Here is a 27,955-nt window from a genome sequence, read left to right as displayed (position 1 = left end):
GGCCAGGGGCCCAGGAACAGCTGGATGGGAGCTGGCGTCCTGGGAGAGCGCAGAGCTCCGGGGTTGGGGTTGAGGCTCGGCAGTGCTCAGCAGACGGGAGGTCAAGCCACTGTCAGTCCTCTGGGGATCTGGGCTCCTCGGAGGTCAGGAGGGCTCCTGGCTGCTGTCTTCTGGGGTGGGCTGGGAGTCGCAGCAGTAGATGGAGTGTGTGAGTTGGGGGCTCTGTGGGACTCTGTCCCGGATGCCCTGTGGCTCCCCTGCACCTGCTTTCGGGAATGCCAGGGCACGTGGAGCAGCGAGGCTCCGGGCGGGTGCAGGGGCTGGGCTGGCTGCTCTCTGAGCATCCTCTGTCCTCAGTCCTGCCTGACTCCTCTGCTCACGGATAAGCCCTTGCTCTGCAGCGGCCGCGCCTCAGTGCCCCTCACAGTTCCTCTGTGCCTTCCACGTGTGCAAGGTGGGGCCTCTGGAGCCTGGTCCTCACACACAACCGTCCAGGCAGCTGTGGGGCAGAGACGGCAGCTTTCTGGGACCTGGGGGCACTGCAGGGGCTGATCATGGTAGCCAGTGCCTGGACACCTGGCAGGCGGCATGGCCATGAAGGGGCCGTGCCTCAGTTTCCCCACTGAATGAGTGCCCTCAGGCAACTGCATCACTCACCTGTCACCTGGAACCTTCAAGCAGGTGCCTGCCTGGAGGAGCTCTTCCTGGCTTCCAACCAGCTGTGCCACCTGCTGTGGGTGCCCTTTGCAGCCTGCACACCTGACCAGGTTGGACCTCTCCAGCAGCGAGCATCTGTTTGCTGAGCGGGACACCTTCCTGTACCCAGGGGCCCTTCAGGAGCTGGAGCTGCAGGGAACTGGCTGGCCACCCTGCCAGCTGTAAAACCATGCACCATCTAGGGGTCACTTTAAAACCCTCCAGCCTGGACACACATCCAGGCTTAAGGTGTGTGTGGGAGGTGGAGAAGGACAGACAGGGCTGAGGACTGCTGAAGCTGGGGCTGACGTGCTGGTCATGTGACTTTCCATAACTTGGGGACTTAACAAATCCACTATCAGTCTCCATCTTTTTTTTTTTTGGAGACGAAGGCTTGCTCTGTCGTCCAGGCTGGAGTGCAGTGGCACGATCTCGGCTCACTGCAGCCTCCTCCTCCTGGGTTCAAGTGATTCTCGTGCCTCAGCCTCCGGAGTAGCTGGGATTACAGGCGCACACACCACTATGCCTGGCTAATTTTTGTATTTTTAGTAGAGTTGGAGTTTCACATGTTGGCCAGGCTGTTCTCAAACTCCTGACCTCAAGTGATCCACTTGCCTCGGACTCCCAAAGTGCTGGGATTAGAGGTGTGAGCCACCGCGCCTGGCCAGTCTGTCTTTTAATTGGTGTATTTAGACTAATTCATTTACATTTAATGTGATGACTGGTTTTGTGGAATTAACATCTACCATATTTGTAACTGTTTTCTACTTGTTGCCCTTGGTCTTAGTTTCTATCTCCCTTTCTTTTCTGCTTTCTCTGGTTTCAGTTAAACATTTTATATGATTCCATAGTCTTGTCTTTCGTATCGTATCAATTATACTTCCATATATAGAAAAAAATAAAAAGAAAAATATATATATTTTAGTGGTTGCCCTAGAGTTTGCAGCTAATCTAAATCCACCTGTAAGTTATACTGTGCTGCTTCTCAGGTCACATGGTAACTTGTAACTGATGATCCCCGCTTCCTCCCGCCTGTCCCTTTTAACGTTGCTCTTACATTTCACTCACCCATAAGCGATAATCATCCAATACACTGTTGGTATTCTGATTCTGAGCAAACAGTTTTATTTTCTTTTTATTTATTTATTTTTGTTTGAGGCGGGGTCTCTCTCTGCCACCCAGGCTGGAGTGCAGTGGTGCAATCTCAGCTCACGGCAGCCTCAACCTCCCCAGCTCAGGTGATCCTCCTTCCTCAGCCTCTTGGGTACCTGGGACTATATGCACATGCCACCATGTCTAGCTAATTTTTTTTTTTTTTGTATTTTTTGATAGAGTCAGGGTTTGTCATGTTGCCCACGCTGATCTTAAACTCCTAGGCTCAAGCAGTCCACCTGCCTTGGCTTCCCAAAGTGCTGGGATTACAGGTGTGAGACACTGCGCCCTGCCCAGTTTTCTGTTAGATGAATTATTAGGTATAAGGAAAATAAAAACAAACAAAAAACAGGAATAAGGAAAATAGCAGGTGTCTCACTAATTTTGTATGTTTCAAATAATTCTACCGTAAAGCATTAAAAAAATTCTTTTCGCTTATTCTAGGCAGTGATGACTTAGGGAATTCAGTCTCTCAACCTTTGCTCAGATCCTACTTCACTTGGTGTACTTTGCAGGAGGACCTTTTATGGGTCAGCAGGACACGAGGCTGAGAGAAGTGATGGTGGACGAGGACGGCTGGGGGAGCAGGGACCCACCTTCCTGATGTCATGACTGTACAAGCCGGGGCTGTTGGTGAGTGGGCTCGGGACAAGCAGAGAGGCACCCCAGCTGCTCCCTAAATCCGGAGATGAAGAACACAGAGGCCAAGGAGAGTAGAGAAGGTTCCAGATGCTGCAAGCAGCTTTTCTTGGGCTGGCATCTGGCATCTCACAGTCACTGACCTGCCTGGTTCCATCCCCTGGCTCCCAGCCTTGCCCACAGGAGGAGTCACAGGCCGCTGGGCGCTGGGTGCCACGTGTGTCCACGGCTGCCTGCATGAGCTCCAGGCAGAGCAGGGGGCCTAGAGCTGGCATCCTCTGTGGTTAGTGAAGGGGCAGGGACTGCCCGCCTCCTCCTCGGATGTCCAGGCCGGGACCTGAAGTGGCCTCACTACCGGAGATTATGAAAATGCTGCCACTTGCCGCCGACGTGCAGGAGGGAACGGACCACTGATGTTCTCAGAGGCCCAAAGTACCTACCCAGCCCCTCTTGGGCAGCAAGCCCCCAGGCCTCTTTGGGGGACTCCACTCACCCTTGGAGAGAGGCTCAAAGGCTAAGATGCCTCCTGGCCTCGCAGTGGTGGAGTGGCCACAAGGGACTCCGGGAACACCGTCCACATTGCAAGTCAATCCCGAACAAGTCCTGTGACTCCCCCATGGTGCCTCCTAGAGGCCAGCTCTTCCCAGTGTGGGGCTCCAGGGGCAACAGCTCCCCATGCTACTGCTGGAGCTGTGGCCCTCCCATCCCAACAGCCACGCCGGCTTTTCTCTCCCCTCTTCTCCTTGCAGGTGTTGTGCAGCCCCCCTCACCTGGGGGCCAGGGTGTGGGTGACATGAAAGACCGCCCAGGTGAGGCAGACTTGGGCCTTCCTGCTGCAGGATGACTGCGGGGCAGGGTGACTGCGGGGCAGGGCGACTGCGGGGCAGGGCGACTGCGGGGCAGGGCTTGCTCGCTGGTTGGATCCCGGGAACCTGACAGACCCCAGCCCTGTTGGGACAGGCTCTGGCCACCCTAGCCCAACCTCAACCCCTGCCACTCCATCAAGGTCCTGGGACTTTCTGGCCCCCTGAATGCACACAGCCTCTTCTTGATCGCCCATGTCTGGCTCTGTCTCCCACCGAGGGCTAGTGGGCACCTTCTGAGCAGGAGGGTTCCAGGCAGGCCAGGAGTAGGGGAACTAGCTAGTCTGTGTGGCCAGGGCCGGCCTCTCCAGCAGCTGCTGTGTTGTCTGCCCTGACACCGGGGAGGGGCTGTACCTCGGCCTTTTGGTGCTTCCCCTTCAGCCTCTTAGGGTACCCTGAAGTGAACGTGGTGAGGTGCGCACACATCCCCGCCTGGAGCAGCCCTGACCCCCAGTGTAGGGGATCCCTAGCAGCCACTGGCCTCAGATGAGTTCTGTGCCACTGTAGGCAGAGCCTGGGGTCACTGTGCCCACCCCAGGGACACGCCTGGCTGCAGGGCTGAGGCTGATGTACAGCTCAGCAGACAGCCCTCCTGGACACCAGGATCCAGTCACCAGTAGCCAAATACAATTTGGTTCTCGAGTTTTGGAAGGACTGTCCTGGCCTGGCGGGGGAATGGGGGCTTGCCTATGGGGTTGGGGTGGGGACCCCAGCAGGTGTTTGTAACCCTTAAAATGGGGTGGCTGGGAGGGGTGAGAGCCTTGGAAACACGAGCAGGGCGACTTGTAACTTCATGCCTCCAGAATGCATCCGTTTAATAGAAGGTTCCAGCGCTGACCGTACAAACCAGTAAGGAACCAGCAGCAAAGGACGTGGGGCGGCGCTCCTGATGTCAGCCGCCGCCCGGGATCTCGCCTTGCTAAGAAGATCCTCTCTCTCCACGTGGCCCAGCCCGGAGGCTGAATTGTGCTTCACAAGTCAGGGGTTTAGAAAATGAGGCTTTGCTTTAAAAGGTAAGTGTAAAACGGTCCATGGAAATGCACCATCTTCTGCCCAACGCCCCCCAGACGCAGTGGCCGGGAAAGTTCCGTGTGAAGTAGAGGAAACGGCGTCTTCTGCTTCCTTCAGAAAGGTCCTCGGCAACAGGGCCCTCTGGGGGACCTGGGGACGCACCCCTATCACATGCCCGGCTTCCCTGGGCCCTTTGCTGCTTCTAACTTCCAGAAGGGGCTCAGGACAGCAAACAGCCCAGGGTCCCCCTCACCCGCCCCACAGAGTGCAGAACAGCAGCCCTGGCCCCCAGCCCTTGGCTGGAAGGAAGTGAGGCTGCTTCGCCGTGAAAGCTCAGGCCGGCTCTGAGTTGGGTGTGGCCCACGCGGGGCTCCTGGGTGCTGGGTTCTGTTCCCCTCCCCATGCACCCCAGCCCCACCCTCCAGCACAGCCTGGGCTCGGCCCTGCAGGGCGTCCGGTCCCTGCGTTGCCCTCCCAGCCAGCCCCGGTCACGAGTTGCGGTACATCTGTGTAAAGAGAAGTGGACTGCATCGATGTGTAAAAATAGGTTAAAAAACTCTCCTCACTAGCCTGCAGGTGCCCAGGGGTAAGCTGGCCCTCCCCCCCCGCATGAGGGGCTCCTTTCCAGGGTGGAGTCCCAGGAGTCATGGTGACCAGAGTGTGGGCATCCCCAGGGTCATGCTAGTGCCACCGTGTCCTCACACGCTCCTCTACGTCCTTGCTGAGGACCCTGGGCTTGGTGGCCCGAGCTCCATGCAGGGCTGGCTCAGAGCTGTGTCTCGTCACGAGTCTCGGGGTTGCAGGACGACAACTTGTGGCTGCAGCTGCTCTTCCGGCTCTGGGAGCTGCTGGCCACGTGAGCCAGGGGATCCGAGCGGATGAGATAGCTGCGGGAGGGCACAGGGGACCCTGGAGTGGACGTGGGCCGGGTAGCCCCTGCCCAGCCCTATGCTGAGCGGCTCTACTGTGGTGCCTGTGTCCTCGTCTCCCCAGCGCCCACCTGGTGCTCAGGGGGTCTCCACACAGCCCACAGGTGCTACTCACACAATGTCGCTGGGCTCCAGCCTCGTGTCGGGCGGAGGGTTGATGAGGACGTAGGAGAGGGTGTTCTGGTGGTCATTCATCTCGTCTGCAAAGGACACAGCCAGGCAGACGTCACCCCCCCCAGCCCTGCCCCTCCCAGCTCCGCAGGGGCCCGGAGGTGTGGGGGCTCCAGGATGAGCTGAGTCTTTCCGGCCTTCCTAGTCACCTCCAGCACCTCATCCTGGTGAGCCCAGCCAGGGCACATCCCTGACCGACACCTGTCCCTGGCCCATCCCCACACTGGCAGGGGGCAGCCAGGAGGGCAGCTGGGAGCCAGCTCTGACCCACACCCACCTCTGGTGCCAGGTGGCATCGCAGCAAAGGGGTGACCCTGAGCAGAGGCACTGAGCACACCTGTCCACACCAGCACACACCTGCCACATACCTCAGCCTACACACACCGGGACGTGTCTGTTCACCTCACATGCATGCATGCCTTCATCTACACCTGCACACACCTGTGCATACACCCACATGCCTACACACCTGCAGCTTCACCTCTGTATCGCACACACATTTGTGTCTGCACAGATCTTCACAGCAACCCATACCTATGCTATCCAGACCCCGCCTCCAGAGGCTGCTCAGCCCCGTCCCTCCCTCAGGGCCCTGCAGCTGCTGCTGTCCCCGGGCCTGGGCAGGCCACTCCCACTCGCCGTGCTCAGCCCTTTGCTTCAGACTGAAGTCCTGAGTGGCATCAGCCCACAGCAACCCCACCCCCCAGCTCATCCCTCCGAGAACATGGCCTCTGCCCCTCATGGGAGACAGCCTGGCGTCCGGCTCATGGGGTGGGCGTGGGGATGTGTCCCATGGGGTGAGAACAGTCCTGGAGAAACACCCCCCCCCCCCATCATCTCACAGTCTCCACGGGGCCAGCAGGGTAGCCCTGCCAAGCACAGGTAGGGAGAGGCCACCATCCCACCCGTGGTCCTGGGTTCACTGGCCAGGAAGGAAGGGTCTGTGGCCTCAGTTTATCCATCTGATGGTGTCTAAGGGAACCTCCTGGATTCCTGTTCCAGGACTCCAAGGACAGAGCACAAAGGTGACCCAGGACGGGGAACCCCAGGAAGCGGAACCCCAGGAAGCCTCCACCCTGGCTGCTGCCTTTCCCTCCTCTCTGCCCGTCCTCTCCCCTTGGGGCAGCCCTGCCATGGCCCCTGAGAAGGGAAAAGTTGGGGAGGCTGCTGGCCAGCCAGGTGGGGGCCATGCTGGTCCCTCTGCAGCGGGGGCTTTGGAGTTCCCACAGTGTGAGCACAGCTGCTGCCAGGGAGGTGGGGGCACAGGCTAGGACTTGGGCGGGGGCAACCTGGGCAGCTCTGGCCAGGAGACCAGCTCTGCCTCAGGCCTCTTGCACACAGTGGCAGGTCATTTGGTGCCAGCTCCTGTTTCCACGCCTGCAGGATGGGACGGCCTGATACCTGCCCCTCATAGCTGTTTTGCTCTTTTCCCAAAATCCATGGTGGGGTCTTTCCCAGGCCTCTGGAGAAGTCCCAGGGGCCTCATGCTGAGGCGGTGCAGGGAGGCACACCCTCCCCGCCCTGGTGCCCACACACGCCTCTGGGGTGGCCACAGGGCAGGTGGCACAGGGAGTGGGTGGTGTGGGTGGCTCTAGTAGGTTCTTGGAACCCTGCACCCCTGCCCCCCTGGCTTTGTGATGAGCACCCAGTGGGACACCAAGAACAAGGGGCCACCAGCTCGTTTCACTCCAGCAGGCACAGACCGGGCCCCAGGCCCCACATTCTCCCCCTGGGGTGCCCGGACCACACACTTCTGAAGTGAGCAGAGCTCACTGGGCTGAGCCAGGCCGGGCTTTGTATTTCTTGGGGCTGGGCTGGGGGGCGGGTGGGGACGCCAGGCCCCAGCTGCAGTGCCAGGGCCTGGGTTGTGGTCAGTCACGTGGCACTTGTCCTGGCTGCCCAGGATGGGCACAGAGGACTAGCTTTGCGTGTCCACGGTGCTTGGTGAAGGCTGGCAGCAGGTGTGCCTGAGGGCCTGGGGTGGAGCAGGGGCTGGCTTTAGCTCTTCTGGTGAATGTCCCGGGGCAGGGCCACCTCGGGACTCCTCCACCCAGACCCTCCGACCTTCACTCCAGGCCTCAGTGGTAGCTCTGCCCACCTCCCGCCCCCAACCTGCTTCCTAACCCTGCAGGCCCCAGAGGCTTCTAGACCCCCTGGCCCTTGGCATCCACGGTCACTCCTGCCTGAATCCCCCACGCCAGGCCAGAGCTACTGCCACCTGAGCCTCAGTTTCCTTCTCTATAAACTGGGGATAACTAGTGCCTCCCTCCAGGGCAGCCGTGAGGAAGGCGTGAAGAAGGGGTTTGTGTGAGTATTGGGGCTGGGGTGCCTCCTCTCGCTGTGTGTGTGGGATGGGGGCTGCACGCTGGAGGGGCCCCAGGATGCTGCCCACCCACCCCGCAAAGGGCGTGACTCTTCCTGTTCTGCCTCCTGGCCTAGACTCCGCTTGAATCCAAACATGGGGGTGCAGCTCCCCAGCTCCAGAACCCCGGCACCGTCACCCTCCCAGCCATGTAGGCCGAGCCCAGGAAATGCCTGCCACATGAGTCCTGTGAGCCCTTGCCCTGCAAGCCCGCTGTGGCCGCGCCTGCCCTGGAGCCGCAGGAAGCCGTGGGGGGTGAGGGGAGCGGGCGACCCAGGCGTCCCACTCATGAAGGCCGCTAGCTGCAGGTCCGAGCTCCACAGTGCCCGGCAGAGCGAGGGTCTTCCATGAGTGCCATCGTAGGGAAAAGCACGGAGCCGGGAGAGGCCGATGCTTTACTTCCGTGGCTGCCCCAGGCTTGGCCCTGCCTCCGGGTGCAAGGCCATCCTGGCAAACAGGTCCCTCTCGAGCTAACCCCCGTCCTGGCTCAAGAGGCCCTTCAAGCTCCTGGGTTACCCTGTAGAGAGGTGTGGCAGCAGGGGCAGGCTCTGAGCTCCCCTGAGGCTGCCAGGACCCCTGGGAGCACCCCGGCCTGGACTCTGCTCTGAGCACTGACGGGGCGCAGCATGTTCTTGGAGCAAACAGGGTGCTGGGCGGCTCCTGAGCACCCAGAACAGAACGGGGTGTGGAGCGGCTCTGCCCAAGCTGAGCAGGAAGAATCCCCTTGTGGAACCCCAGCTGGGGGACAAAGGTCACCACCCACCTGGCCTGGGCAGCCAAAAAGCCCGCCCACTTCTCGTGGCTTGGAGTCCCCACCCCTGCATCCAGCCCAGGCTTCACTGAGCTCCTCCCAGGGCCCTGGCTCGGGACCATCTGGGTGCTTCCTGAGAGCAGAGGAGCTTAGGGTCCTCGGACCGCTCGTGGGACCGGCCACAGGGAAGGGCTGGCTGCAGGCCAGGGTGGCCCACCAGTCCCATCAGGGCTCATCATAAACAGCAAAGCAGGAGAAGCAGCACCAGGGTGAGCCCAAGAGCTGGGCAGTCGCCACTCTGCCTGGCGGCCAACAGCACCTCGACAAGCACAAGCCCCGGACCTTAGCCTCAGGCCCGTCCTCAGCGCCCAGCCAGGGGACACTGTGTCGGCATGTGAGGCCTTGCCCAACAGGGGCACTTGGGCTGACACCTGGGACGTGCTCTCACAGCTCCTGTCCACCTGCTTGGCCGGGATGGCGCAGCAAGACTGCCGGCGGCGAAGGGTTGGCGAGCCCTGTTGTGCAGCGGTCGGCACCCGCCAGAGCAGAATTACCTTGCAAATATCCCAGGTTTACCCGATTCATGACATCACTGGCTGTTAAATTTGCTACGTCCTCTACAGAACACACAGAAAGAGGCACAGACAGAAACAAAGAGAGAGACAATGTCAGCAAGCGAGGTGCGGGCGGCCGGCACAGCGGGCGGGTGCGGGGGCAGCTGCACGGGAGGCCGGCCACCCCAGGACCTGCAGCCAGCGCCGGCCACCGGAAGTGAGTCGGTCACCAGAAAGGCGGTTGCTCCTTCCTTGCCAAGTTCTGGGGGCAGACAGCGGTCGCAGAGGCAGGCACCAGCTCTGGGGGTGGCCAGACCGGGCTGGATCATCCTCTGCCAACAGTCACAGGGGGCCGCGAACATGAATGCTGGGCACCCCCCTCAGCCTCGGGAGCCCCACCTGAAAGAGCATGAAGTCCCTCCTGGGACAGGGACACTGTGGGGACTGAGGGAAGCTTCAAGGCGGGGACAGGGGGACGCCCTCCCCAGCGCCCACAGGGCTGGGGGCCGGGAAAGGTCTTCACAGGCCACCTATTCCCCAAACCCTGGCCTCTGAGTCTCCTTCGGGCCCGCAGGCCAGCCCAGCCCAGTGACCCGTGAGCAGCTCCTGGGTCAGCCCTGAGCTCCTGACTCTGCTCAGGGGACTCAAGACCCCGACCCAGGTAACAGACGCAGGAAGTAGGGTTGGGAGACTGGGCACTCCGACGGGACAGAGGCAGCCCTGAGCATCAGGCAAGTCCCCGAGATGGAGCAAGGGGAGGGTGGACGTCACTGGGCAGCGGCCCAATGCTGGGGAGCTGGGGCCCATGGCCTCATCAACAGAGGTAGCTTCCTAGCGTGAGGGAGGGGATGAGCTTCTCTCCACGCCAGGCAGGGCATGTACGGCCCTGAAGCCCAAGCACACTTCCCACCACAAGGCGCAGAGAGAGGGGGCTGCGCAGATCTGTTGCTGAAGACGGACGCCGGGCTCCCTGAAGCAGCAGGAGGGGGCTGTGCCGTGTGAGTGGCAACAGGCCCATGGTGGACAGAGGCATGTCCTGGCTTGGGCCTTTCCCCCAGCCGTCCCCCTCTCACCCTGGCTGCTGGGAGGGCCGGGGGCTCCAGGAGGGGATCCCCACCACAGTCTTGTCCTCTGCAAGAACTCAGGGGCCCTGGGTATCCGCTGTCCAGCAGGACTGGCTGCAGCCAGCTGGCCCAATTCTAGCTGACGCCCTTGACTCAGGGAGCCCAGCCTGGCCCTCTCCACCCCACAGCTGCCTCCCCTGGCCAAAAGGCTCAGCCAGCTGTCTCTAATTTGGCAGAGAGGGAAACTGAGGCCCCAGGGCAGTGGGAGCGAGCGCCTCCCTAGGGGGCTCACACCAGGGATGCCCAAGGGTCCTGTGGCCTCCGAGCACCAGGGTGGGCCATGGCCACTTCCCTCCTCTGCACAGGGCCTCTGCTGGGCTGTGGTGGTGGTGCCCACAGCTGGCCCACAGTAGAGGCAGGCAGAGCGTGGCCAGAAAGGCTGACAGACAGATGACAGCTCGGGCCCCGGGATGCCATGGCCGATTGTTCCTGGCTGCCGCCTGACCCTGGCCCAGTCCGTCCGTCCGGCCCCCACCCGTGCCGGGCGCCCTTACCGTAGCCGGTGGTGGGCAGCCCCAGGTGCTTCATGCGGTTCTTCACCAGCTCGGAGAGCTCCTGGCGCTCAGAGCGCCGGTACAGGCTGAGGCGCTGCTGGCTGATCCACTCCGCGGCCACCGCCCGGCCCGCCTGCTTGGGCCCCTTGCGGCTCAGCCTCCGGGCCCACTGCAGGCTCTTGTGCCGCAGCAGTGGGTGCTCTGCGGGGTCACTGCCGCCCGTGTGGCGGCCCTGGGAGCTGCCTCCGGTGCCAGCGCGGGAGCCCCAGGGCCCCTTCACTTCTCGCGTGTCCTCACAGTCCTCCATGTTCACCGAGATCTGGGACTGGGCAGGGCGGGGAGGGGTGAGGCTGCCAGGAGGGGCGCGGGATTTGGGGCAGGGGCTTAGGAAAAGGTGTGGGCTCTGCGGCTTGAGGCCTGCGTCGGAGCGGCTGGGGGTGTTAGGGAAGAGGACGAGGACAGACCCCCAGGTGCATGTGCCTTCCTCCTCCGGAAAGAATGTGCCTGGTCCAAGGTTTCCTCCTGAGCACAGATCGCTGGGCCACCCACCCTGCCTGGGCCTGGTCCAGGGATTCACCAGGCTGCTGAGGGCAGCTCCCTTTACCTCTCTGAGCCCTTATTTGTGTGGGTCTGGCCTGGGACCCATCTGGACCCCAGCATATCCTGGCCTTGCCCTGAGGGGTCACCCCCTCTGCGTGTCAATTTCTCCGTCTGCAGATGAGCCCTGATCCCTCTTGCAAACACACACTTCAGAGGCCCCAAACCGGGGGAATGTGGGCTGTCAGAGCCTGTGGGTCGTGGGGTGCTGGGAAGAGGCAGGGCTCCCCACCTGGGTGGCACCTTCAGAAAGGCCTGGGAAGCTGGGGGCTGGATGGTCAGGCCAGATGGGCATGGGGTCTGCCTGCCTTGGTGGGGCCTGCGAGGGGGCAGGGGTGCACCTGGTGTCCAAACTCACAGGCTACTGCCCCCAGGCCTCAGCTTCCCCACCACCAGTGCAGGAGGGAGTGACTGTCAACAGCCTTCTCTGAGCTGTGCTGGGGCCGACACATCCATGGGACCCGTTCCTGCCTCGGCTTTCCCAGGGCCCCGTGGGTGGGTGGGTGGGGCCTGGCAGGCTTCTCCACGTGAAGCTGCGATGTTCTGGTGCTCAGCAGAAGCTGCGTGGGCACGGAGGGGTTGCTTACCTGGGCTCTGAGATCGTGGGGCTGCAAAGGAAACAGGCGCAGTCTGGGACCTGTGGGCACACCCCTGTCCCCCACGCCGCCTCAGCCTGGGGTCTGCACGGAACATGCTTAGGGCTGGCGGGCACGGTGCCTGCTGCTGTGTGCACTGCAGCACAGGGGCTGCCCGTATTCTTCCTCAAGCCTCCCCTGAGCCTCTCTGCCCTTGGTAGGGGTCATGGCTGCTCCAGCTGGAAGTACTGCATGTGGGCACACGGACCAGACGGAAAGAGCTGCCAGCAATGGCAAAGCTGATCTAGCCCAGGTCCCCGACACTGAAGGTGGGGATGCTGTGGGTCACACAAGACAGGGGCTGCCACAGTCCCAGCCCCCAGAAGGTGGGGATACTGTGGGTCACACAGGACAGGGGCTGCCCCAGAACCTCCGAGGTGGAGAAGACGTGGCTCTCTGTCCGGTAGATGCCGATGGGGATCTCGGCGCTGGAGGAGCAGAGCTTCTGGAAGAGGCGGCCGTACGTGCGGATCCACAGGTCGCCCTCGGTGATTTTCATCTGCAGGGTGGGAGCCCTGAGTCAGCTGGGGCAGATGGCGGCACCCAGAGCCTCCCAGCCACCGTGAATCAGGGGCGGGTGCCCATCCACCCACTCGGGACAGCCCAGCACGTCCCCAGCCCGGCCTGGCCGGGGGCACTTACGGCACAGAGGTACCCCGAGCCCGGCGTGGTGTCCAGGCCCAGCAGCAGCCGGGTGATGGTGATCATATAGTCCTTCACGAAGGACTGGCCAGGGACGGAGGGGCCACAGTGAGGCGCGTGGGCACGGGCGTGGGACACAGGTCCACACCCCACCGGCCACGGGCCCGCCACCCCCTCACGCACACACACACACAGAGCCACCAGGTCCCCAAGCACCACATGACCCACAGGCAGAGTTCTGGGAGGCCTTTTCTAAGAAAACTCCCTTGCCAGGCACCCATAGGTCAAAAAGGGCCCAGAAATCGCTGGGGCAAGGACAGGGCCCAGAGGTCTCCTTGGAATCCAGGGAAGGTCGTTCAGAGGGAGGCCTATCACTCAGAATGGGGACCAGGCTGCAGAGCCGAGGGCATGACGGGGGTCCCATCCACAAGGGCATGATTGGGGTCCCACCCAGGTGCCGCCCTCCTGCTGCCGCTTCCCAGCTGACCTGGTAGAGCAGCGTGTCCAACATGCTGATGCTGAAGACGCGGCCGGCGGCAAACGGCAGGCGGAACATGAAGGCCAGGTTGGAGCCGTTCTCTCGCTCCCTCTGTGGGAAAGGAGGGGCCTCAGATGGGCTGGTGCCGAGGTCCCTCCAGTGGCACGGCAGCCACGGGGGCGAGGGCACTGTGTGTGTGTGCATGTGTGTGCACCGTACGTGTGTGTGATGGTGTGTGTGCACATTTGTACAGAGTGTGTGTCTGCATGTGTGCACACACCAGCAGGCCTGAACCAGCTGTATCTTCCCAGACACACTCAGGGCCAGAGCCCGGGAGTGATGTGGGGCTCTGATGAGAAGGTGGACTCCTGGTGGCTGCCATGGGCACTGCGCTTGGTCAAGCGCCCTGCTCTTGCATCCCGAAATTCCAAATCCTCCTGATAATCCTCTCCTGCCCCGGTGTTTTGTAAGTGGTGTCGGAGGGCGTGTGGGGCCCGGGCTGAGGAGGAGCAAGCATCGGGCTGCCTGCTGTCCTTGGCCTCCCTGTCCCCGTGCTCCAGGCTCGCAACGGACCCACTGAGTTTCCTAGGGCTCCCGTAACAAATGACTGCAAACTTAGCAGCTAACACGACACCTGTCCCTCTCTCCCGGTTCTGGAGTCGGGAGTTTGAAGCGTCTCAGGCTGGATCCAGGCCTGGGCAGGGCCCTGCTCCCTCTGGAGGCCTGGGGGCTCCTTCTCTTGCCTTTTCCAGCTCCTGGAGGCCGCCTGCCTTGGCTCGTGGCTCCCTCTTCCCTCTTCTGAGCTGGCCGTGCGGCTTCTTCCCACCGGACGGGGACCTCCGGCCTCTCCCTAGAAGGACTCTGATGGTGTGAACCTGCCGGATGCTCCAGGAGAATCTCCCATCTCGAGGCCCGTGACTTAATCCCATCTGCAGAGGCCCTTTTGCCATGTGAGGCAGTACATCCACGGGCTCCGGACTCGGCTGTGGCCAACTCTCGGGCCATTCTTCAGCGGAGGGCCCCAACCCTGGAGCTCGGCCTCCAAGCAAGTGTGCACAGGCACGCGTGTGCGCCCACGGAGGCCACACTTCCCCCTGGAACCAGAACTCGATTCACATGTAAAAGATACGACAGTGACAGGACAAGGAGGCAGAAGCCCCCTTTCCTCCTTTTCCTCCGGGTCTGCCCTTACTCATCAGTGGCCGGCAGGAAGGCTGGGGCATGAGAAACACGGAATTAGTTTTGTGCGGCGTTCCCGCTCTTGGGGCAAGAACCAGGTGCGACGAGCTGCGATGGGCGGGTGAGTTTGCAATCACGGTGATCTGCATCCAGAATTCCAGCTGCACTTCACGGAGACGAACGTGAAATTCCTGAACAACTTGGAATTTTAATTTTCCTTTGCTCAGAACAACACTAAACAGGAAACAAGAACCACGACAGGGCCAGAGAGAGACGTGGAAGGAAAGAAAAAGCTGGACGTATCAGGACCTTCCAGAGATTTCCTCCTGCTTTCTGGACAAGAAACTCACTTCTTTGTTCTGCTGAAGGCCCTGCAGATGATGGCCCTGGAGGGACAGGAGGGCTTCAGCAGGGGCTGAGCGGGTCCCGTTCACAAGTGGCAGTGAAGACAGGAGCACACAGGGGCGGATGAGCCCTTCCTGAGAACGAGACCCCCGGTCAGAGGGAGCAGGACAGGCACCGTGCAGCCCCAAGATGGGCAGAGCCAGCCTGAAGGAAGGCTCCTGGTGAGGAGGAGATCACACAAGCTGACCGTGTGAAAGCAATGAAGTGGTGGAGGAGTCCTGGGTGCTGGAGACCAGGGGAGGTGGACCGCAGGGGAGGTGGGCCCCAGGGGAGGTGGACGGCAGGGGAGGTGGACGGCAGGGGAGGTAGACGGCAGGGGAGGTGGACGGCAGGGGAGGTGGACGGCACGGGAGAGACTCCTCTCTCACACCGGGGTTCTGAGAGCCTTCCGGAGCCAGCCCTCAAGGGGAGATGCATGTCAGCCCACCGGCAGCGTCCTTAATAATAGTTTCATTTTTTTGTTTTTTGAGACAGGGTCTCCCTCTGTCGCCCAGCCTGGAGTGCAGTGGCACAATCTCGGCTCACTGCAACCTCTGCCTCCTGGGTTCAAGCAATTCTCCTGCCCTAGCCTCCCGATTACAGGTGCCCTCCACCACGCCTAGCTAATTTTTGTGTCTTTAGTAGAGATGGGGTTTCTCCATGTTGGCCAGCCTGGTCTCGATCTCCTGATCTCAGGTGATCCGTCCGCCTCAGCCTCCCAAAGTGCTGGGATTACAGGCATGAGCCACCGCACCCAGCCATTAAATTTTTTGTATAGATGGGGACTTGCTATGTTGCCTGGGCTGGTCTTGAACTTCTGGCCTCAAGCGATTCTCCTGCTTCAGCCTCTAAAAGTGCTGGGATTACAGGTATGAGCCGCCGCACCTGGCACAGCATCTCACTGATGGTCGTGTGTGCCATCTCCACCTCCTCCCTTTTTCCTTCTGGAGTCATGCCTGGAATCCCGTCTTTATCCTTCCACTGTGCCTGGATGTAGAAGATGTTGGCTGCAGGGATTTGGGGCAACTTTTCTTCATTTTTTTTTTTTAACTTTCAGTATTCTTTGAAGTAAAATACATAATAAACATGTACATTTTTATAATAATAAATTGGCAATAATGTCTTTTAAATAAGGGTTTGAAGCTGCCACAGGTGTCCCTGTTGGAAGCAGGTCACCGTATGCTGGCCCGTCTGTCAGAGAGACCCACGGGGGATCTGGGGCCAAGGCCACCCAGGCTGGAGAAGATGCAGTCCCTGGTGCCTTCTACAGGCTCCTTGCATGCCGGGAGGCGGATCCCAGCCTCTGCAGAGGGTGATGGGTCAGGTGGCCCACGGTGCCCTCTCCTCCCTCGGCCCCACGTCTCTGTATATGCCTGGCCCTGCCCAGGGCCCAGGGCATCTGTCCCACACGGACCCCAGCACCATGTCAGCCCAGAGGAGCTCACGGCTGCTTCCAGAGGCTTTGCTGACGTCCTGACTTCTCCTCGGACGACTTCTCCCTGACTTCTCCTTGGTCCCTGTCACACAATTGCCACGGAACCGCATGACTGGAGCTGGAGCCCAGGACTGTTCACTGCCTGAGATGGAGAGCTGGCCGTACCCGCCCTGGCAGCACAGAGCCCCAGTGGAGGTGAAGCTGGGGAAGGAGTTGGCCCCACGGCGGGGCGAAGGGTGGGTGATTGGCGATGGCTGCCTGGCAGGAAGGCAGGCAGGAGCGTGTTGGCCGCGTGCTTGCTGACCCAACCTTCAAGCCACCTTGTGGGACAGAGAGGTGCAAGGCTGAGGCCGGAGGAGCCGTGCCAGGATGACTGCCTCGACCCTGACTCCACGGCAGCATCCCTGTCCACACTGTGTCAGACTCGGTCTTCCAGATCTGGAGAGTCCTCCCAGCCCTAGGGAGCGGCCCGGCACCTGAACACAGAATCCTGCAAACTTTCTCCCCTTCCGTGATTCCAGCTGCGGAGCTCCCCACTCTGCCGGCTGAGCCGGGGACCGGGGCCGGGAGCTCCCGACGCCAGGCAGGGCAGGCTCCAGGGTGGGCTTGGGCGGCGGGCAGTGCAGACAGAGCCCTCTCCTGTGCTGAGACCAGCTGCCCGACCATCCCCCTACGCCTCAGGCTGGCATCTCTGAGGCAGGAGTCCCTGTTGAGCTGGTGGCTGCCCAGCCCGGCCTCCTCTCGCTTCTCTGGGGCAGAACTGACTCCAGGATCCCTATGGGCTCTTGGTCCACGGCTGGCCGGAACACACTTTCACTCTCCATCGGGTTCAGGTGGGACAAAGCCGTGTCCGTGTTGCAGGGAGTGCCCGTGTGTGTCCTCTGCCTGGTGTTGGTGGTCAGGCCGGGCCTGGCTCAGTAGGTCCTCCACGGCGTCACAATCCTGCAGCCACGCAGGCCCCAGCAGCTCGCCGATGAGGACTTCAGCCCAGACCGGTGAGCTCGGGGTTCGTGTGGAACAGACAGCATCGCTGCTCCTGACCAAGGTGCCCGCTCCCTGGTCTCAGCCTAGGGCTGCCTGGGCACCAGCCCCCATGTGGACAAGGTGGTGCTGTCCCAGCCTGAGCTGGTGGGGAATGGGGTGGGGCTGGCGTCAGCCAGACATCAAGGCAACAGCAACAGTGGCCGTGCCCTCCGCAGGCCTGCGTGCCTGTGCCCCAGGGTTCCACACCTGACCCTGGGTGGTGCCCTTCATGGAGCTCCAGGGGCAGAAAGCCAATTCCAGCTCAGCCACTTGCTCCACTGTGCGATCCGGGGCAGGCCCCTTCCCTCTCAGGCCCTCGGTCCTTTGTCAATACCAGGAGGCAGTGGTTACAGTGAACCTGTTTCAAGGTCGGGCGTAGTGGCCGGGGCAGCGGGGGGAGTCTGGAACGGCGCAGCCGTGTGCGTTATCTGTACTAAGAGCTACTGGCCAACCTATGTGGAACCACCGATCTGAGGGCTCCCCACGGGGGTGCTGACCAACTGACCATGCCAGGACAGATGGCCTTGGCCTCCAGACACAACCAGGCCTGGTCCCTGCTCAGGGAGATGGAGGGCTGCTACGGGCCACATTCCCAGTGCCCCACACGTGGTCAGGGAAACACCCTGCCTCCGTCTCCCGGCTCCACCATCAAGAGCACCCTGTCTATGCTGGGCCCCCCACCCCTTTTCCTCTCATGGCACTGGCCCCCTTTCCCCTGAGCCCCTTTCTCCTACTCTTTCTGGGCCCCTGGGGTGGTGGCTGGCACGGGGCAGGGCTGCTCACCTTTTCTAGTTTGGAAAGAGCCAGAGAGTAGCTGTCCTTGGCGCGGAACTGCATGAAGCGCATGTTGGAAGGGTGGGTGAGCTCCGTGGTGATGCTGAGGCTGGGGAAGAGCCTGGGGGAGGCAGGCGGCTCAAGGCGGGGCCCACGGTGGTTGTGGGAGGTCTCAGGGTGGGGGCCCATGATCATGTGGCTGTGGGGGTCTCAGGGTGGGGGCTTGTGGTCATGGCTGTGGGGGTCTCAGGGCAGGGTCCATGGCTGTGGGGGTCTCAGGGTGGGGTCATGTGGTCGTGGCTGTGGGGGTCTCAGGGTGGGGGCCCGTGGTCGTGGCTGTGGGGGTCTCAGGGTGGGGGCCCGTGGTCGTGGCTGTGGGGGTCTCAGGGTGGGGGCCCGTGGTCGTGGCTGTGGGGGTCTCAGGGTGGGGGCCCGTGGTCGTGGCTGTGGGGTGGTTTGGAGCCAAGCCCCGGACACTGGGCGCACCGGAACATGGTCTGCACGTTGACGATGGTCTTGGCGTCCGCCATGTAGTCCTCCTCGGCGCTCATGGTGCTCTCCTTGTCCACCACCACCAGGTTGTCCGCGTAGATGATGCCACACTGCAGCAGGCTGTCCAGGCTGGTGGCGGGACCGGAGCCCGTGGCTGAGGATGCGGCCCATTCCCCACCCACAGGCCCCCGGGATTTGGTCAGAAGGCAGGAGGACCTCAGCCCCCCACCCCACCTGCGGTCAGGGTCACCCCAGACTTTGGAAGAGGAGGGGAGGGGTGGGTGTGGAGCCCCCTTAAGCCACGGCCGGCCACGCCTTACTTGTCCACGGAGCCCTCCATGTAGTAGACCATGGGGAAGCAGCAGATGGCTTCCAGGAAGTGGTGGTCGGGCCTGTGGGGACAGCGGTCCTGGAGGGGCCCACCCTGCTCCAAGGCCTGCCCTCCCCAGGCCCAGTGGGGCCCTACCCTCCATGTGCAGAGCTGGGCCAGGCAGGGGTTCCCCAGAACTGCAGCATATGGGACCTGGGGGGTACTTTAAGGCCAGTGGGCCATTCTTTATTTTATTCAAGGGGAAACCAAGGCCCGGGAGGGTGGGACCTGCTGAGGTCACACAGCCAAGATGACCCTGGGCTCAGCTGTCAGGGTCCTAGGGTCCCCTGGGCAAAAAGGTGCCTGGGAGGAAGAGCCATGTACCCCCCACAATCCTGGGGCTCAGAGTGAGTGGAGCAGGAGGCAAACAGGACAGAAGGAATGACAAAGGAGGAGGGGGAAAGGGGGAGAGAGGACCAGAGTGGCAGGAGCTGGGAGCCACAGGAGCTGAGAGCAGGGAGGAGCTGGGAGACAGGAAATGGGAGTGGGGAGGAGCTGGTGCAAGGAGGAGCTGGGAGCGGGGAGGAGCTGGGAGCCAGAGGAGCTGGGAGCAGGGAAAAGCTGGGAGTGGGGAGAAGCTGGCAGTGGGGAGTAGCTGGGAACTGGGGGAGCTGGAAGCGAGGAGGAGCTAGGAGTGGGGTGGAGCTAGGAACCGGGGGAGCGGGGAGGACCTGCGAGCCAGAGGAGCTGGGGGTGGGGAGGAGCTGGGAGCCAGAGGAGCTGTAAGCTGGGAGTGGGGAGGAGCTGGGAGCCAGAGGAGCTGGGACTGGGGAGGAGCTGGGAGCCGGAGGAGCTGGGAGCCGGAGGAGCTGGGAGCCAGAGGAGCTGGGAGCCAGAGGAGCTGTGAGCTGGGAGTGGGGAGGAGCTGGGGAATGGGGAGGAGCTGGGAGCCTGAGGAGCTGGGAGCTGGGAGTGGGGAGGAGATGGGAGTGGGGAGGAGCTGGGAGTGGGGAGGAGCTGGGAGTGGGGAGGAGCTGGGAGCAAGGAGGAGCTAGGAGTGGGGTAGAGCTAGGAACTGGGGGAGCAGGGAGGACCAGGGAGCCAGAGGAGCTGGGGGTGGGGAGGAGCTGGGAGCCAGAGGAGCTGTGAGCTGGGAGTGGGGAGGAGCTGGGAGCCAGAGGAGCTGGGACTGGGGAGGAGCTGGGAGCCGGAGGAGCTGGGAGCCGGAGGAGCTGGGAGCCAGAGGACCTGTGAGCTGGGAGTGGGGAGGAGCTGGGGAATGGGGAGGAGCTGGGAGCCGGAGGAGCTGGGAGCCAGAGGAGCTGGCAGTGGGGAAGAGCTGAGAGTCGGAGGAGCTGGCAGTGGGGAGGAGCTGAGAGCCGGAGGAGCTGGGAGGGGGGAGGAGCTGGGAAGGGGGAGGAGCTGGGAACTGGGGGAGCTGGGAGCAAGGAGGAGCTGGGAGTGGGGAGGCTCTGAGAACTGGGGGAGCTGGGAGCAAGGAGGAGCTGGGAGTGGGGAAGCTCTGAGAACTGGGGGAGCTGGGAGCAGGGAGGAGCTAGGAGTGAGGAGGAGTTGGGAGCTGGAGGATCTGGGAGTGGGGAGGAGCTGAGAGCCAGAGGAGCTGGGAGGAGGAAGAGTTGGGAGCTAGAGGAGCTGAGAGTGGGGAAGAGCTGGGAGTGGGGAGGAGCTGGGGAGTGGGGAGGAGCTGGGGAGTGGGGAGGAGCTGGGAACTGGGGGAGCTGGGAGCAAGGAGGAGCTGGGAGCCAGAGGAGCTAGGAGTGAGGAGGAGTTGGGAGCTGGAGGATCTGGGAGTGGGGAGGAGCTGAGAGCCAGAGGAGCTGGGAGGAGGAAGAGCTGGGAGCTAGAGGAGCTGGGAGTGGGGAGGAGCTGGGAGCAGGAGTGGGAGTGGGGAGGAGCTGGGAGCAGGAGGAGTTGGGAGCAGGGAGGAGAGCCCCCTTTTTAGGAAAGCTGAGAGGACCAGGCCAGAGGCCCCATGTTCCCGTGCCCTCTGCAAAGGTGAAGGGTGGGCCCAGTTGGGGAGGCTGCTGGCTGCAGGTCTGAGGGCCCGGGTGGGCGGGGTGGGCTGAGCCCCAGGAACCTCACTTGTTGTCCAGCAGCAGCACAATGGGGTTCAGCTCCTTGCGGGATCTGTAGTAGGCCCGCAACGGCACGATGAAGTTGTACAGCCCATTGCCGGCCGTCTCTGCCGAGACGATGATCAGCTTGTTCTTGAACCCGTAGGCCTTGGCGTCTTCATAGCTGTTGTGCTTGCAGCCCTGGGGGCAGATGCTGGAGTCAGGGCTGGCTCCTGCTGGCCACTGGAGCCCTCCCAGACCCCTCACCAAACATCCCCCGTGAACACCCAGCCGTCAGCCTCTCAGCCCACAGCCCTTTCACGGCCTACACGTGCCGGTGGGGAGCTACAGGCACCACCAGATGCCACAGCTGTGCCCACAGGCGGCACAGAGCAGAGTCATGTCAGGGGTGGAAAGGGCGGTGTCCACGTGAACATGTGGTTTTGGCATGTGGCTAGAGATCTAGGCGTGGGCATAGATACGTGTCGTGTGTGTGCACACGTTTTCTCAGAGCAGGGATGTCAGCAGCAGTGAGCACGCCACGTGCCCAGGTCTTGGTTTCCAATCATCATTTTCCACTAAAAGTAATCAGGGTTCCTTGGAGAAGTGGTTCATTCCAGACTGGAGCAGGGGAAGGCCAAGATGTGGCTGGAACATCTCCGGTCGGAAAGCACAGATGAGCTCAAAGGGTGAGGGGGTCGTGTCAGAAGCACCCAGAAGCCACTTGAAGACCCTCATCCCACCCAGCGAACTGAGGGGATCCGAGCATCAGAATCAATAATGATCTGTCAAGGATGATGCTACTGCAATGACTAGCCACAGATTACAACCCACAGAATATGCTGGGAGCCCGTGGTCCGTGAAGGACACACACGGGGAAGGGGAGGTCCCCTCCATGGCCAAGCCCTAACACACAGCTGGAGGGAGATTCCGGAACGGGAAACCATCCACTCATGGCCGGCATGGTGGCTCACGCCTGTAACCCCAGCACTTTGGGAGGCCAAGGTGGGAGGATCACTTGAGTCCAGGAGTTCGAGACTAGCCTGGGCAACATAGTGAGACCCCATCGCTACAAAAAATAAAAAATAAAATTAGCCAGGTGTGGTGGTGCATGCTTGTGGTCCCAGCCACTCGGGAGGCTGAGGTGGGAGGACCCCTTGAGCCTGGGAGGTGGAGGCTGTAGTGAGCTATGATCCCACCACTGCACTGCAGCCTGGATGACAGAGTGGGACCCCGTCTCAAAAAAAACCCAAATAACAAATAAACAAAAAAGGACCCTCTGAGGGATGCTGAAGCCGCTGGGTTGTGTGGTTTGCTTTCCTGATCTCAACACGTCCCCCACAGAGAAGCTGCTAACTCCAGAAGGAAAACAGTCATTTGCACAGTGGGGAAACCCTACTGACCCCAGCTTGCCACGAGATCCAAGTAAACATCGCCAGTGACCTGACAACTGACCCCCGAGTTTCCAGGGAGGGCTGGCCCCACATGCAGGCAGAGTCCCACCACCAAGAAACATCGCAGACCCACCTGCCACCAGGTCACTGGTCCCTGCTTTGCAAAAATATTAAGGTCAAGAGACCCCAGGGAACATTCCAGATTAAGGGAGAGTAACGAGAGAGGAGTTGCTAAGATGCAGCCGGGACAGGCTCCCAGCGAGGAAAACACTGCCACGCAGGACACTGAAGGCCTTCGGGGCCCTCGGCGCAATCTGAACTTGGACTGTGGATCATACACCCATGCCGGGCCGGGGTCCCTGTCCTAATGAGCTGTAGTTACGAGATGGTTCTTGATCTTTGGGAACGCATGTGGATGTATTAGGGGAAAGGGGTGTGGTAGCTCCAACCTGTTCTCAAAATGGTTCAGAAAACTGGTGCCTCTAACATAGAAACTGCGAGAGGGAGAGCCCAAATGGGACACGAAGGGACCGTCTGCTGAATCTGGGTGAAGGGTCTGCGGCTCTCCCTTGTAGAATTCTTGCAGCTTTGCTAGAAGTTTGCAATGATATCGAAATGTAAAGTGACCAAAGAGAAACCAGGGCAGGTGTGCACGGCCCGGTGCTGGCGTCTGGGGGTGCAGAGCGCGGCAGAGCCGCCAGCCTTACCTTGTCCAGCCGCAGGCAGCAGAAGGGGGCTTTCACAGGCAGGAGGTGGCACAGGGTTGGGGAGCTGCCGATGTAGGGCGAGTTGGGAGGGTAGCCCTTCACGTACCTGGGGCAGGAGACAGCAGCCCTCAGCATAGCTGCACGGAGGTGGCTGGGTCTGCTCTGGGGCCCCCCTCGGGCTGGGCACTCAAGGATACCCACTCCACCCACAGCCACGTTGCTTGGGGTCACGCACAGCTGGCCCAAGGTGGCCTGTTCTTTCCTTAACCACCTGTGCGTCGGCAAACGTTCCTCCAGCTGAGCCTGTGGTCACCATGTCATGGGGCCTGCCTAGCCTTGGCACCCAGGATCCAGTGTGTCCTGCAGGGCAGTCAGGGCAGAGCCCAGGGCACCCACGCAGGTGCCAAACCTTAACCTGTGCCTGCCTGACGGGTCAGCAGCGGCTGCAAGGCCAGGGCTGGGGAGGCATGGACTTAGCCCCATCAGGGCCTTCGGGGACTGGAGGAGACGGAGGGGTGGGTAGGGCCCTCACTGCTGCTGCCCTCACCCAGGTGTGTGAGGGGGTGGCGGTGGGGCTCACCCCTCACCTGGTCAGCCCAGGACCCCCCATGGTCAGCCCTTGGCACAACACATGGCCACATACAGGCACACGGAAATAGACACAGCTGGACGCACACACAACACATGCACACAGAAATGAACCCATGCAGACGTATACACATGTGCACCACGTGCACGGACACACAACATACACACCACACACACAACATGCACCACACACACACACACCCAGACACACAACACACACGGACACACAACATACACCACACACGGACACACAACACACAGACATACAACACACAGACACACCACACAACACAAAGACACACCACACAACACACAGACACACCACACACACAACACACCACACACAGACATACAACATACGCAAAACACACCACACAGACACAACACGTACCACACATGGACACACAACACACACAGACACACTACACAACACACAGACACACACCACACACACAGACACACAACATACGCAACACACACCAGACACAACACGTACCACACGGACACACAACACACACAGACACACCACACAACACACAGACATACCACACAACAGACACACACCACACACAGACACACACCACACACATGGACACATGACATACGCAACACACACCACACACAGACACAACACACACACATGGACACACAACACACAGCACACAGACACACACCACACACACCACACCACACACAGACACACACCATACACAACCACACACACACAACACACAACCACATACCACACACAACACCACTCACACAGACACACACCACACACACGGACACTTACCACACACACCCACACACATCACACACACACACACGTGACAAACACACGACACACACATCACACAAATGGACACACACCACACACAACATACACCACACACACACAGACACACACACAACACACCCCCCTCGCACACCCACCCCCACGCCCTACTCGGTCTTTCTCCTCCCACCACAGCCTAGACGAGGCTTTGCAGCCACAGGCAAAACCCACAGGGCTCCGCCCACCCGCCATGCCTCCCTGATGTCCCCAGCATCCCAGACTGGTGGGGCAGGCACTCTGGCCTTGGGCTCTTACCCACATACTTTTCCAGCCAGACACATACTTGTCCCAAGCAGGCCACCACCCCGTCCTCAGCAGCACCCAACACACACACGCAATGGTTCAGGGCTGTTTCCCAGCAGCTGGGCTGTCATTACAGTGTGTTGACCCCACCCCAGAGGCAAAGGCCAGGACAGAGTGAGGCAGCCCCGCTGAGGACAGGCCTCGGGCCCTGCAGCTGGGGCACTTCTCTGTCCTGGCTGAGGCCAAGAGGCAGAAGCTGCTGAGAACAGAGTGGGGCCTCCTGTCTCATAATTTGAAGCAGGAGGACTTGGCCCCAAACCTAGGCCAGAACAACAGCTCAGGATGGGCTGTGGTTTCCAGGCCGGGACGCTGCCTTGCCCAGGGGTTGCACGGGGACCCTGCTCAGAGGACACCCACCCCTGGTCAGGCGGGCTGTGCGCCTCTGTGCTCGGTGGTGCTAAGGGGGAGACCTAGGGCACTGGGTGGAGGAGGATGGCCTGGGGTCACTGCCCGGCTCCATCCTGATTCAGAGAGTGGCCGGGCCACTGTGGGGCTGGTGAGGTGGGTGGGAACGGGCCTGAGGGTGGCGCTGCCTGGTGCCTGACAGCCCCTGTGCCAGTGAGCTGCCTCGCTCCAATTAGCTCTGCACTCCCAGCCCCAACTGAGAAGTGTGTAGCCCAGCACACTCCCATCTCAGTGACACTCAAAGTGCTCCCCGGGGACGAGAGTGCTGTGGCTCTGATGTCTGTGTCGGGCCCCCTGAAGATTCCATTTGTCAAACAAGGACTTCCACGGAGCTGTCCAGAAGCTGCAACTCAGAGCATGGGGACCACCAAGGAGGCTCTGACACCCACCCCTGGCACTCACGGGTGGCTCCTCCCCCCACTGGGAGCCATCTCCAAGGCAGCACTCACTCTACCACGGAGAGTCCCTCATCGTCCGACGGCGTCACCTCATCCTCCGATTGGTCGCTCAGCAGGTCGCAGGGCAGCAGGGCCGAGCTGTCGGCCAGCTCCAGGACGGGCGCGATGCTGGGCCGCCGGCTGCCCGAGCCGTTCTCCGTGGGCAGTGCCAGCTTGCTGCCCCCGCCCCCCCCGCCGCTCTGTGTGGGCCGGTGCTCTGTGCCCTGCAGGTCCATGGCCACTGTCCCTGGAAGAGAGCCCTGTGCTTGGCCACAGCCCGACTCCCAACCTCCAGGGGTGGTGAGTTCCCAGAGCTCAGGCGAACACAGTCAACTCTGGAGACCCTGTCACAGCCTGGCTCCTGTGCTCCAGCTGAGAAGCTTCAATCTCTCTATGCCTCAGTTTCCCCCTCCATACAACAGGGACAGTGGCCTCTGGGGTGGCGATGATGTTGAGCGAAGACCCAGGGGGCCCCAGTGCCCCATCGGTGCCATCCAGGCCAGCTGCTGTGGCCTCAGTACCAGCTGCCTGAGGAGGGGGTTGGCTGATCCTGGGCTCGGGGGTCTCAGCCTTGGGGGGCCCGTGCAGCTGGTCAGGCTACCTTGCGGACAGGGCCAGGTGGGGAGCAGCCGGGTGACTCAGTGCCTGCGGGAGCAGACTCTGCCACTCCTGTACCACCCCCAGGCTGCCAGGTGGGGGTTGTGGACCTCCAGGTATGGCCCAGGGCCTCTGTGGGTGCAGTGAGGGTTGCCTGCGTCACCCTGGTTTCCTGAAGGCCACCTGGGGGCAGAGTGCCCACTGTGCAGGTGAAGGTGGAGGTGTGGCTAGGCAGCAGCAGCCTGCCTCCCCAGTGCCCTGCGGCCAGGCCCGGCTCCCCAAGTGAGCTGCTGTAGAGGGCGGCCGGGAACCTGCGGGGTCTGGCAGGCGGCGGGCTCTGCATCAGCACGTCTCCAAACCCCAGGGCCCCCTGGGTCTCGGAGACTGTGCCCCACTGCACTGAACCACCTGGTGCCCCAGCAGCCACCGTGTAACAACCCCCCAGGGTGGGCGTGCTGGGGTGCCCCATAGGGTCAGCCTTTGCCTGGGCCACTGTACGGAGGCGGCAACGTGCTGGCCTGGCTGTGGGTCTGGGGCCTGAGTGGCTTCCTGGCCTGGCCCTGCTCCCTAACTGTCCCCCAGGAAGGCCTGGCTGTAGAGGGGGCAACACCACTATGGGTGGTGCCCTCAGGGCCATGGGCCTGCATCTGCTCAGAGGCAGCCTGACCCTGTCTGGCACGCAGCACCCTGGGAGGATCCCTGAAGGCACGAGAAGAGGCCAAAGCCCTCGGCCACTGCAACCTCATCCCGACTCCCGGCCCCATTGGACGTCAGGACCCCCGACTGTTTGAGGGACACACGTAAAGCAGACCCTCCGGGCTGATGGGACCACCAGGAGCCTCCAGTTGAGCTGCCAGCTGGTCCTGTGGGCAGCCCCACTTGGACAGGCACGTGGACACAGGGAGCAATGCCCACAAAGGTGGCCACAGGAAGGCAGGGACACTCCTGTTTGACAGATTCAAAAACAGGCCCAGAGAGACTCTACCTGTCCAAGGTTGGAGGCACGGGCCAAGAGGAACTGGGTCTGGGGGCCACACTGGCCTGGTCTCCTGCCCTGCCCCACTTGGTCTCCCGAACCTGTCCTGCCTGGTCTCCTGCCCCGCCTGGTCTCCCGCCCAATCTGATCTCCCGTCCCACCTGGTCTCCTGTCCCACCTGGTCACCTGCCCCTGTCCTGCCTGGTCTCCCGTTCCGCCTGGTCACCTGCCCCTGTCCTGCCTGGTCTCCCGTCCCGCCTGGTCTCCCGCCGAAGGAGCAGGCCCAGGGAGTCCCGCGTGCCCGCTCCGGCTCACCCATGGAGGCAATGATGCTGTGCACAGGCAGGCGGGCCGGACCCTCGTGCAGCCCCTGCCCCGAGAACGCCCTCTTCTTCCGCTTCTCCTCCTGCTTGAAGATGAAGGCCGAGTTCTCCTCCTTGGTGATGTTGATGTAGAAGCAGGTGTCGGAGGCGGCCAGGATGTGCCGGGGCCCCGGGTTCAGCAGGATGCTCTTGTTGTCCTCCCGCTTCAGCCCAATGAGACACACGCCGTACCTGGGCGGGGGCACCGGCAGCTTCAGGTACCGCCGCTCGCCCGCCCTGTCCCGCTCCCTGCCTCGCTCCCTGCCTGCCCTTCCTGCAAATCACCAGAGTCCCCACCGGAACTACGCGTCTTCCTCCTGGGGACCATCTGGGGTCAGGGACCTTGGCCGAGCCCTCCCGTCCCAGAGGTGTTGGGGACAAGAGAGCTGGGGTCAGCTCACAAGCCTCAGGGAGGAGCCACGTGGCAGGTTTTTATGTGGACCCGGAGCCCAGTCCTGCGGCTGCCCTCGCCAGGCAGGATGACCTGATGCCCTGCCCCCGAGCCCTCTGCAGCCCCGCCCCAGGGCCACCCCTGGCCTGACCGGGCGGATGGGGAAGGCACAGAGCAGCCCTGGAGAGCC

General features: G+C 61.8%; 1 protein-coding gene across 3 annotated transcripts in view; it reads right to left on the bottom strand.

Annotated features, from left to right (window-relative positions):
- Nucleotides 1-1,823: 1,823 nt before the first annotated feature.
- Nucleotides 1,824-27,955, bottom strand: part of KCNT1 (potassium sodium-activated channel subfamily T member 1) — a 95,734-nt gene continuing 69,602 nt past the window's right edge. For all 3 annotated transcript variants that reach the window (XM_054500564.2, XM_054500568.2, XM_054500566.2), the window contains 15 exons: nt 27,328-27,566; nt 25,452-25,686; nt 22,872-22,977; nt 20,799-20,971; nt 18,706-18,777; nt 18,380-18,514; nt 17,903-18,014; nt 13,108-13,209; nt 12,621-12,704; nt 12,349-12,477; nt 11,931-11,951; nt 10,747-11,071; nt 9,129-9,191; nt 5,406-5,490; nt 1,824-5,248 (listed from right to left, as the gene is read on the bottom strand). In XM_054500564.2, the coding sequence (XP_054356539.1) occupies nt 5,128-5,248; nt 5,406-5,490; nt 9,129-9,191; nt 10,747-11,071; nt 11,931-11,951; nt 12,349-12,477; nt 12,621-12,704; nt 13,108-13,209; nt 17,903-18,014; nt 18,380-18,514; nt 18,706-18,777; nt 20,799-20,971; nt 22,872-22,977; nt 25,452-25,686; nt 27,328-27,566 (2,002 nt within the window). In that variant the 3' untranslated portion in view covers nt 1,824-5,127. The remainder of the gene's footprint in view (nt 5,249-5,405; nt 5,491-9,128; nt 9,192-10,746; nt 11,072-11,930; nt 11,952-12,348; nt 12,478-12,620; nt 12,705-13,107; nt 13,210-17,902; nt 18,015-18,379; nt 18,515-18,705; nt 18,778-20,798; nt 20,972-22,871; nt 22,978-25,451; nt 25,687-27,327; nt 27,567-27,955) is intronic.

This window comes from Pongo pygmaeus, chromosome 13 (assembly GCF_028885625.2).
Source record: "Pongo pygmaeus isolate AG05252 chromosome 13, NHGRI_mPonPyg2-v2.0_pri, whole genome shotgun sequence".
Classification (NCBI taxonomy): Eukaryota; Metazoa; Chordata; class Mammalia; order Primates; family Hominidae; genus Pongo; species Pongo pygmaeus.
This window is presented reverse-complemented; position numbering and strand designations above follow the sequence as displayed.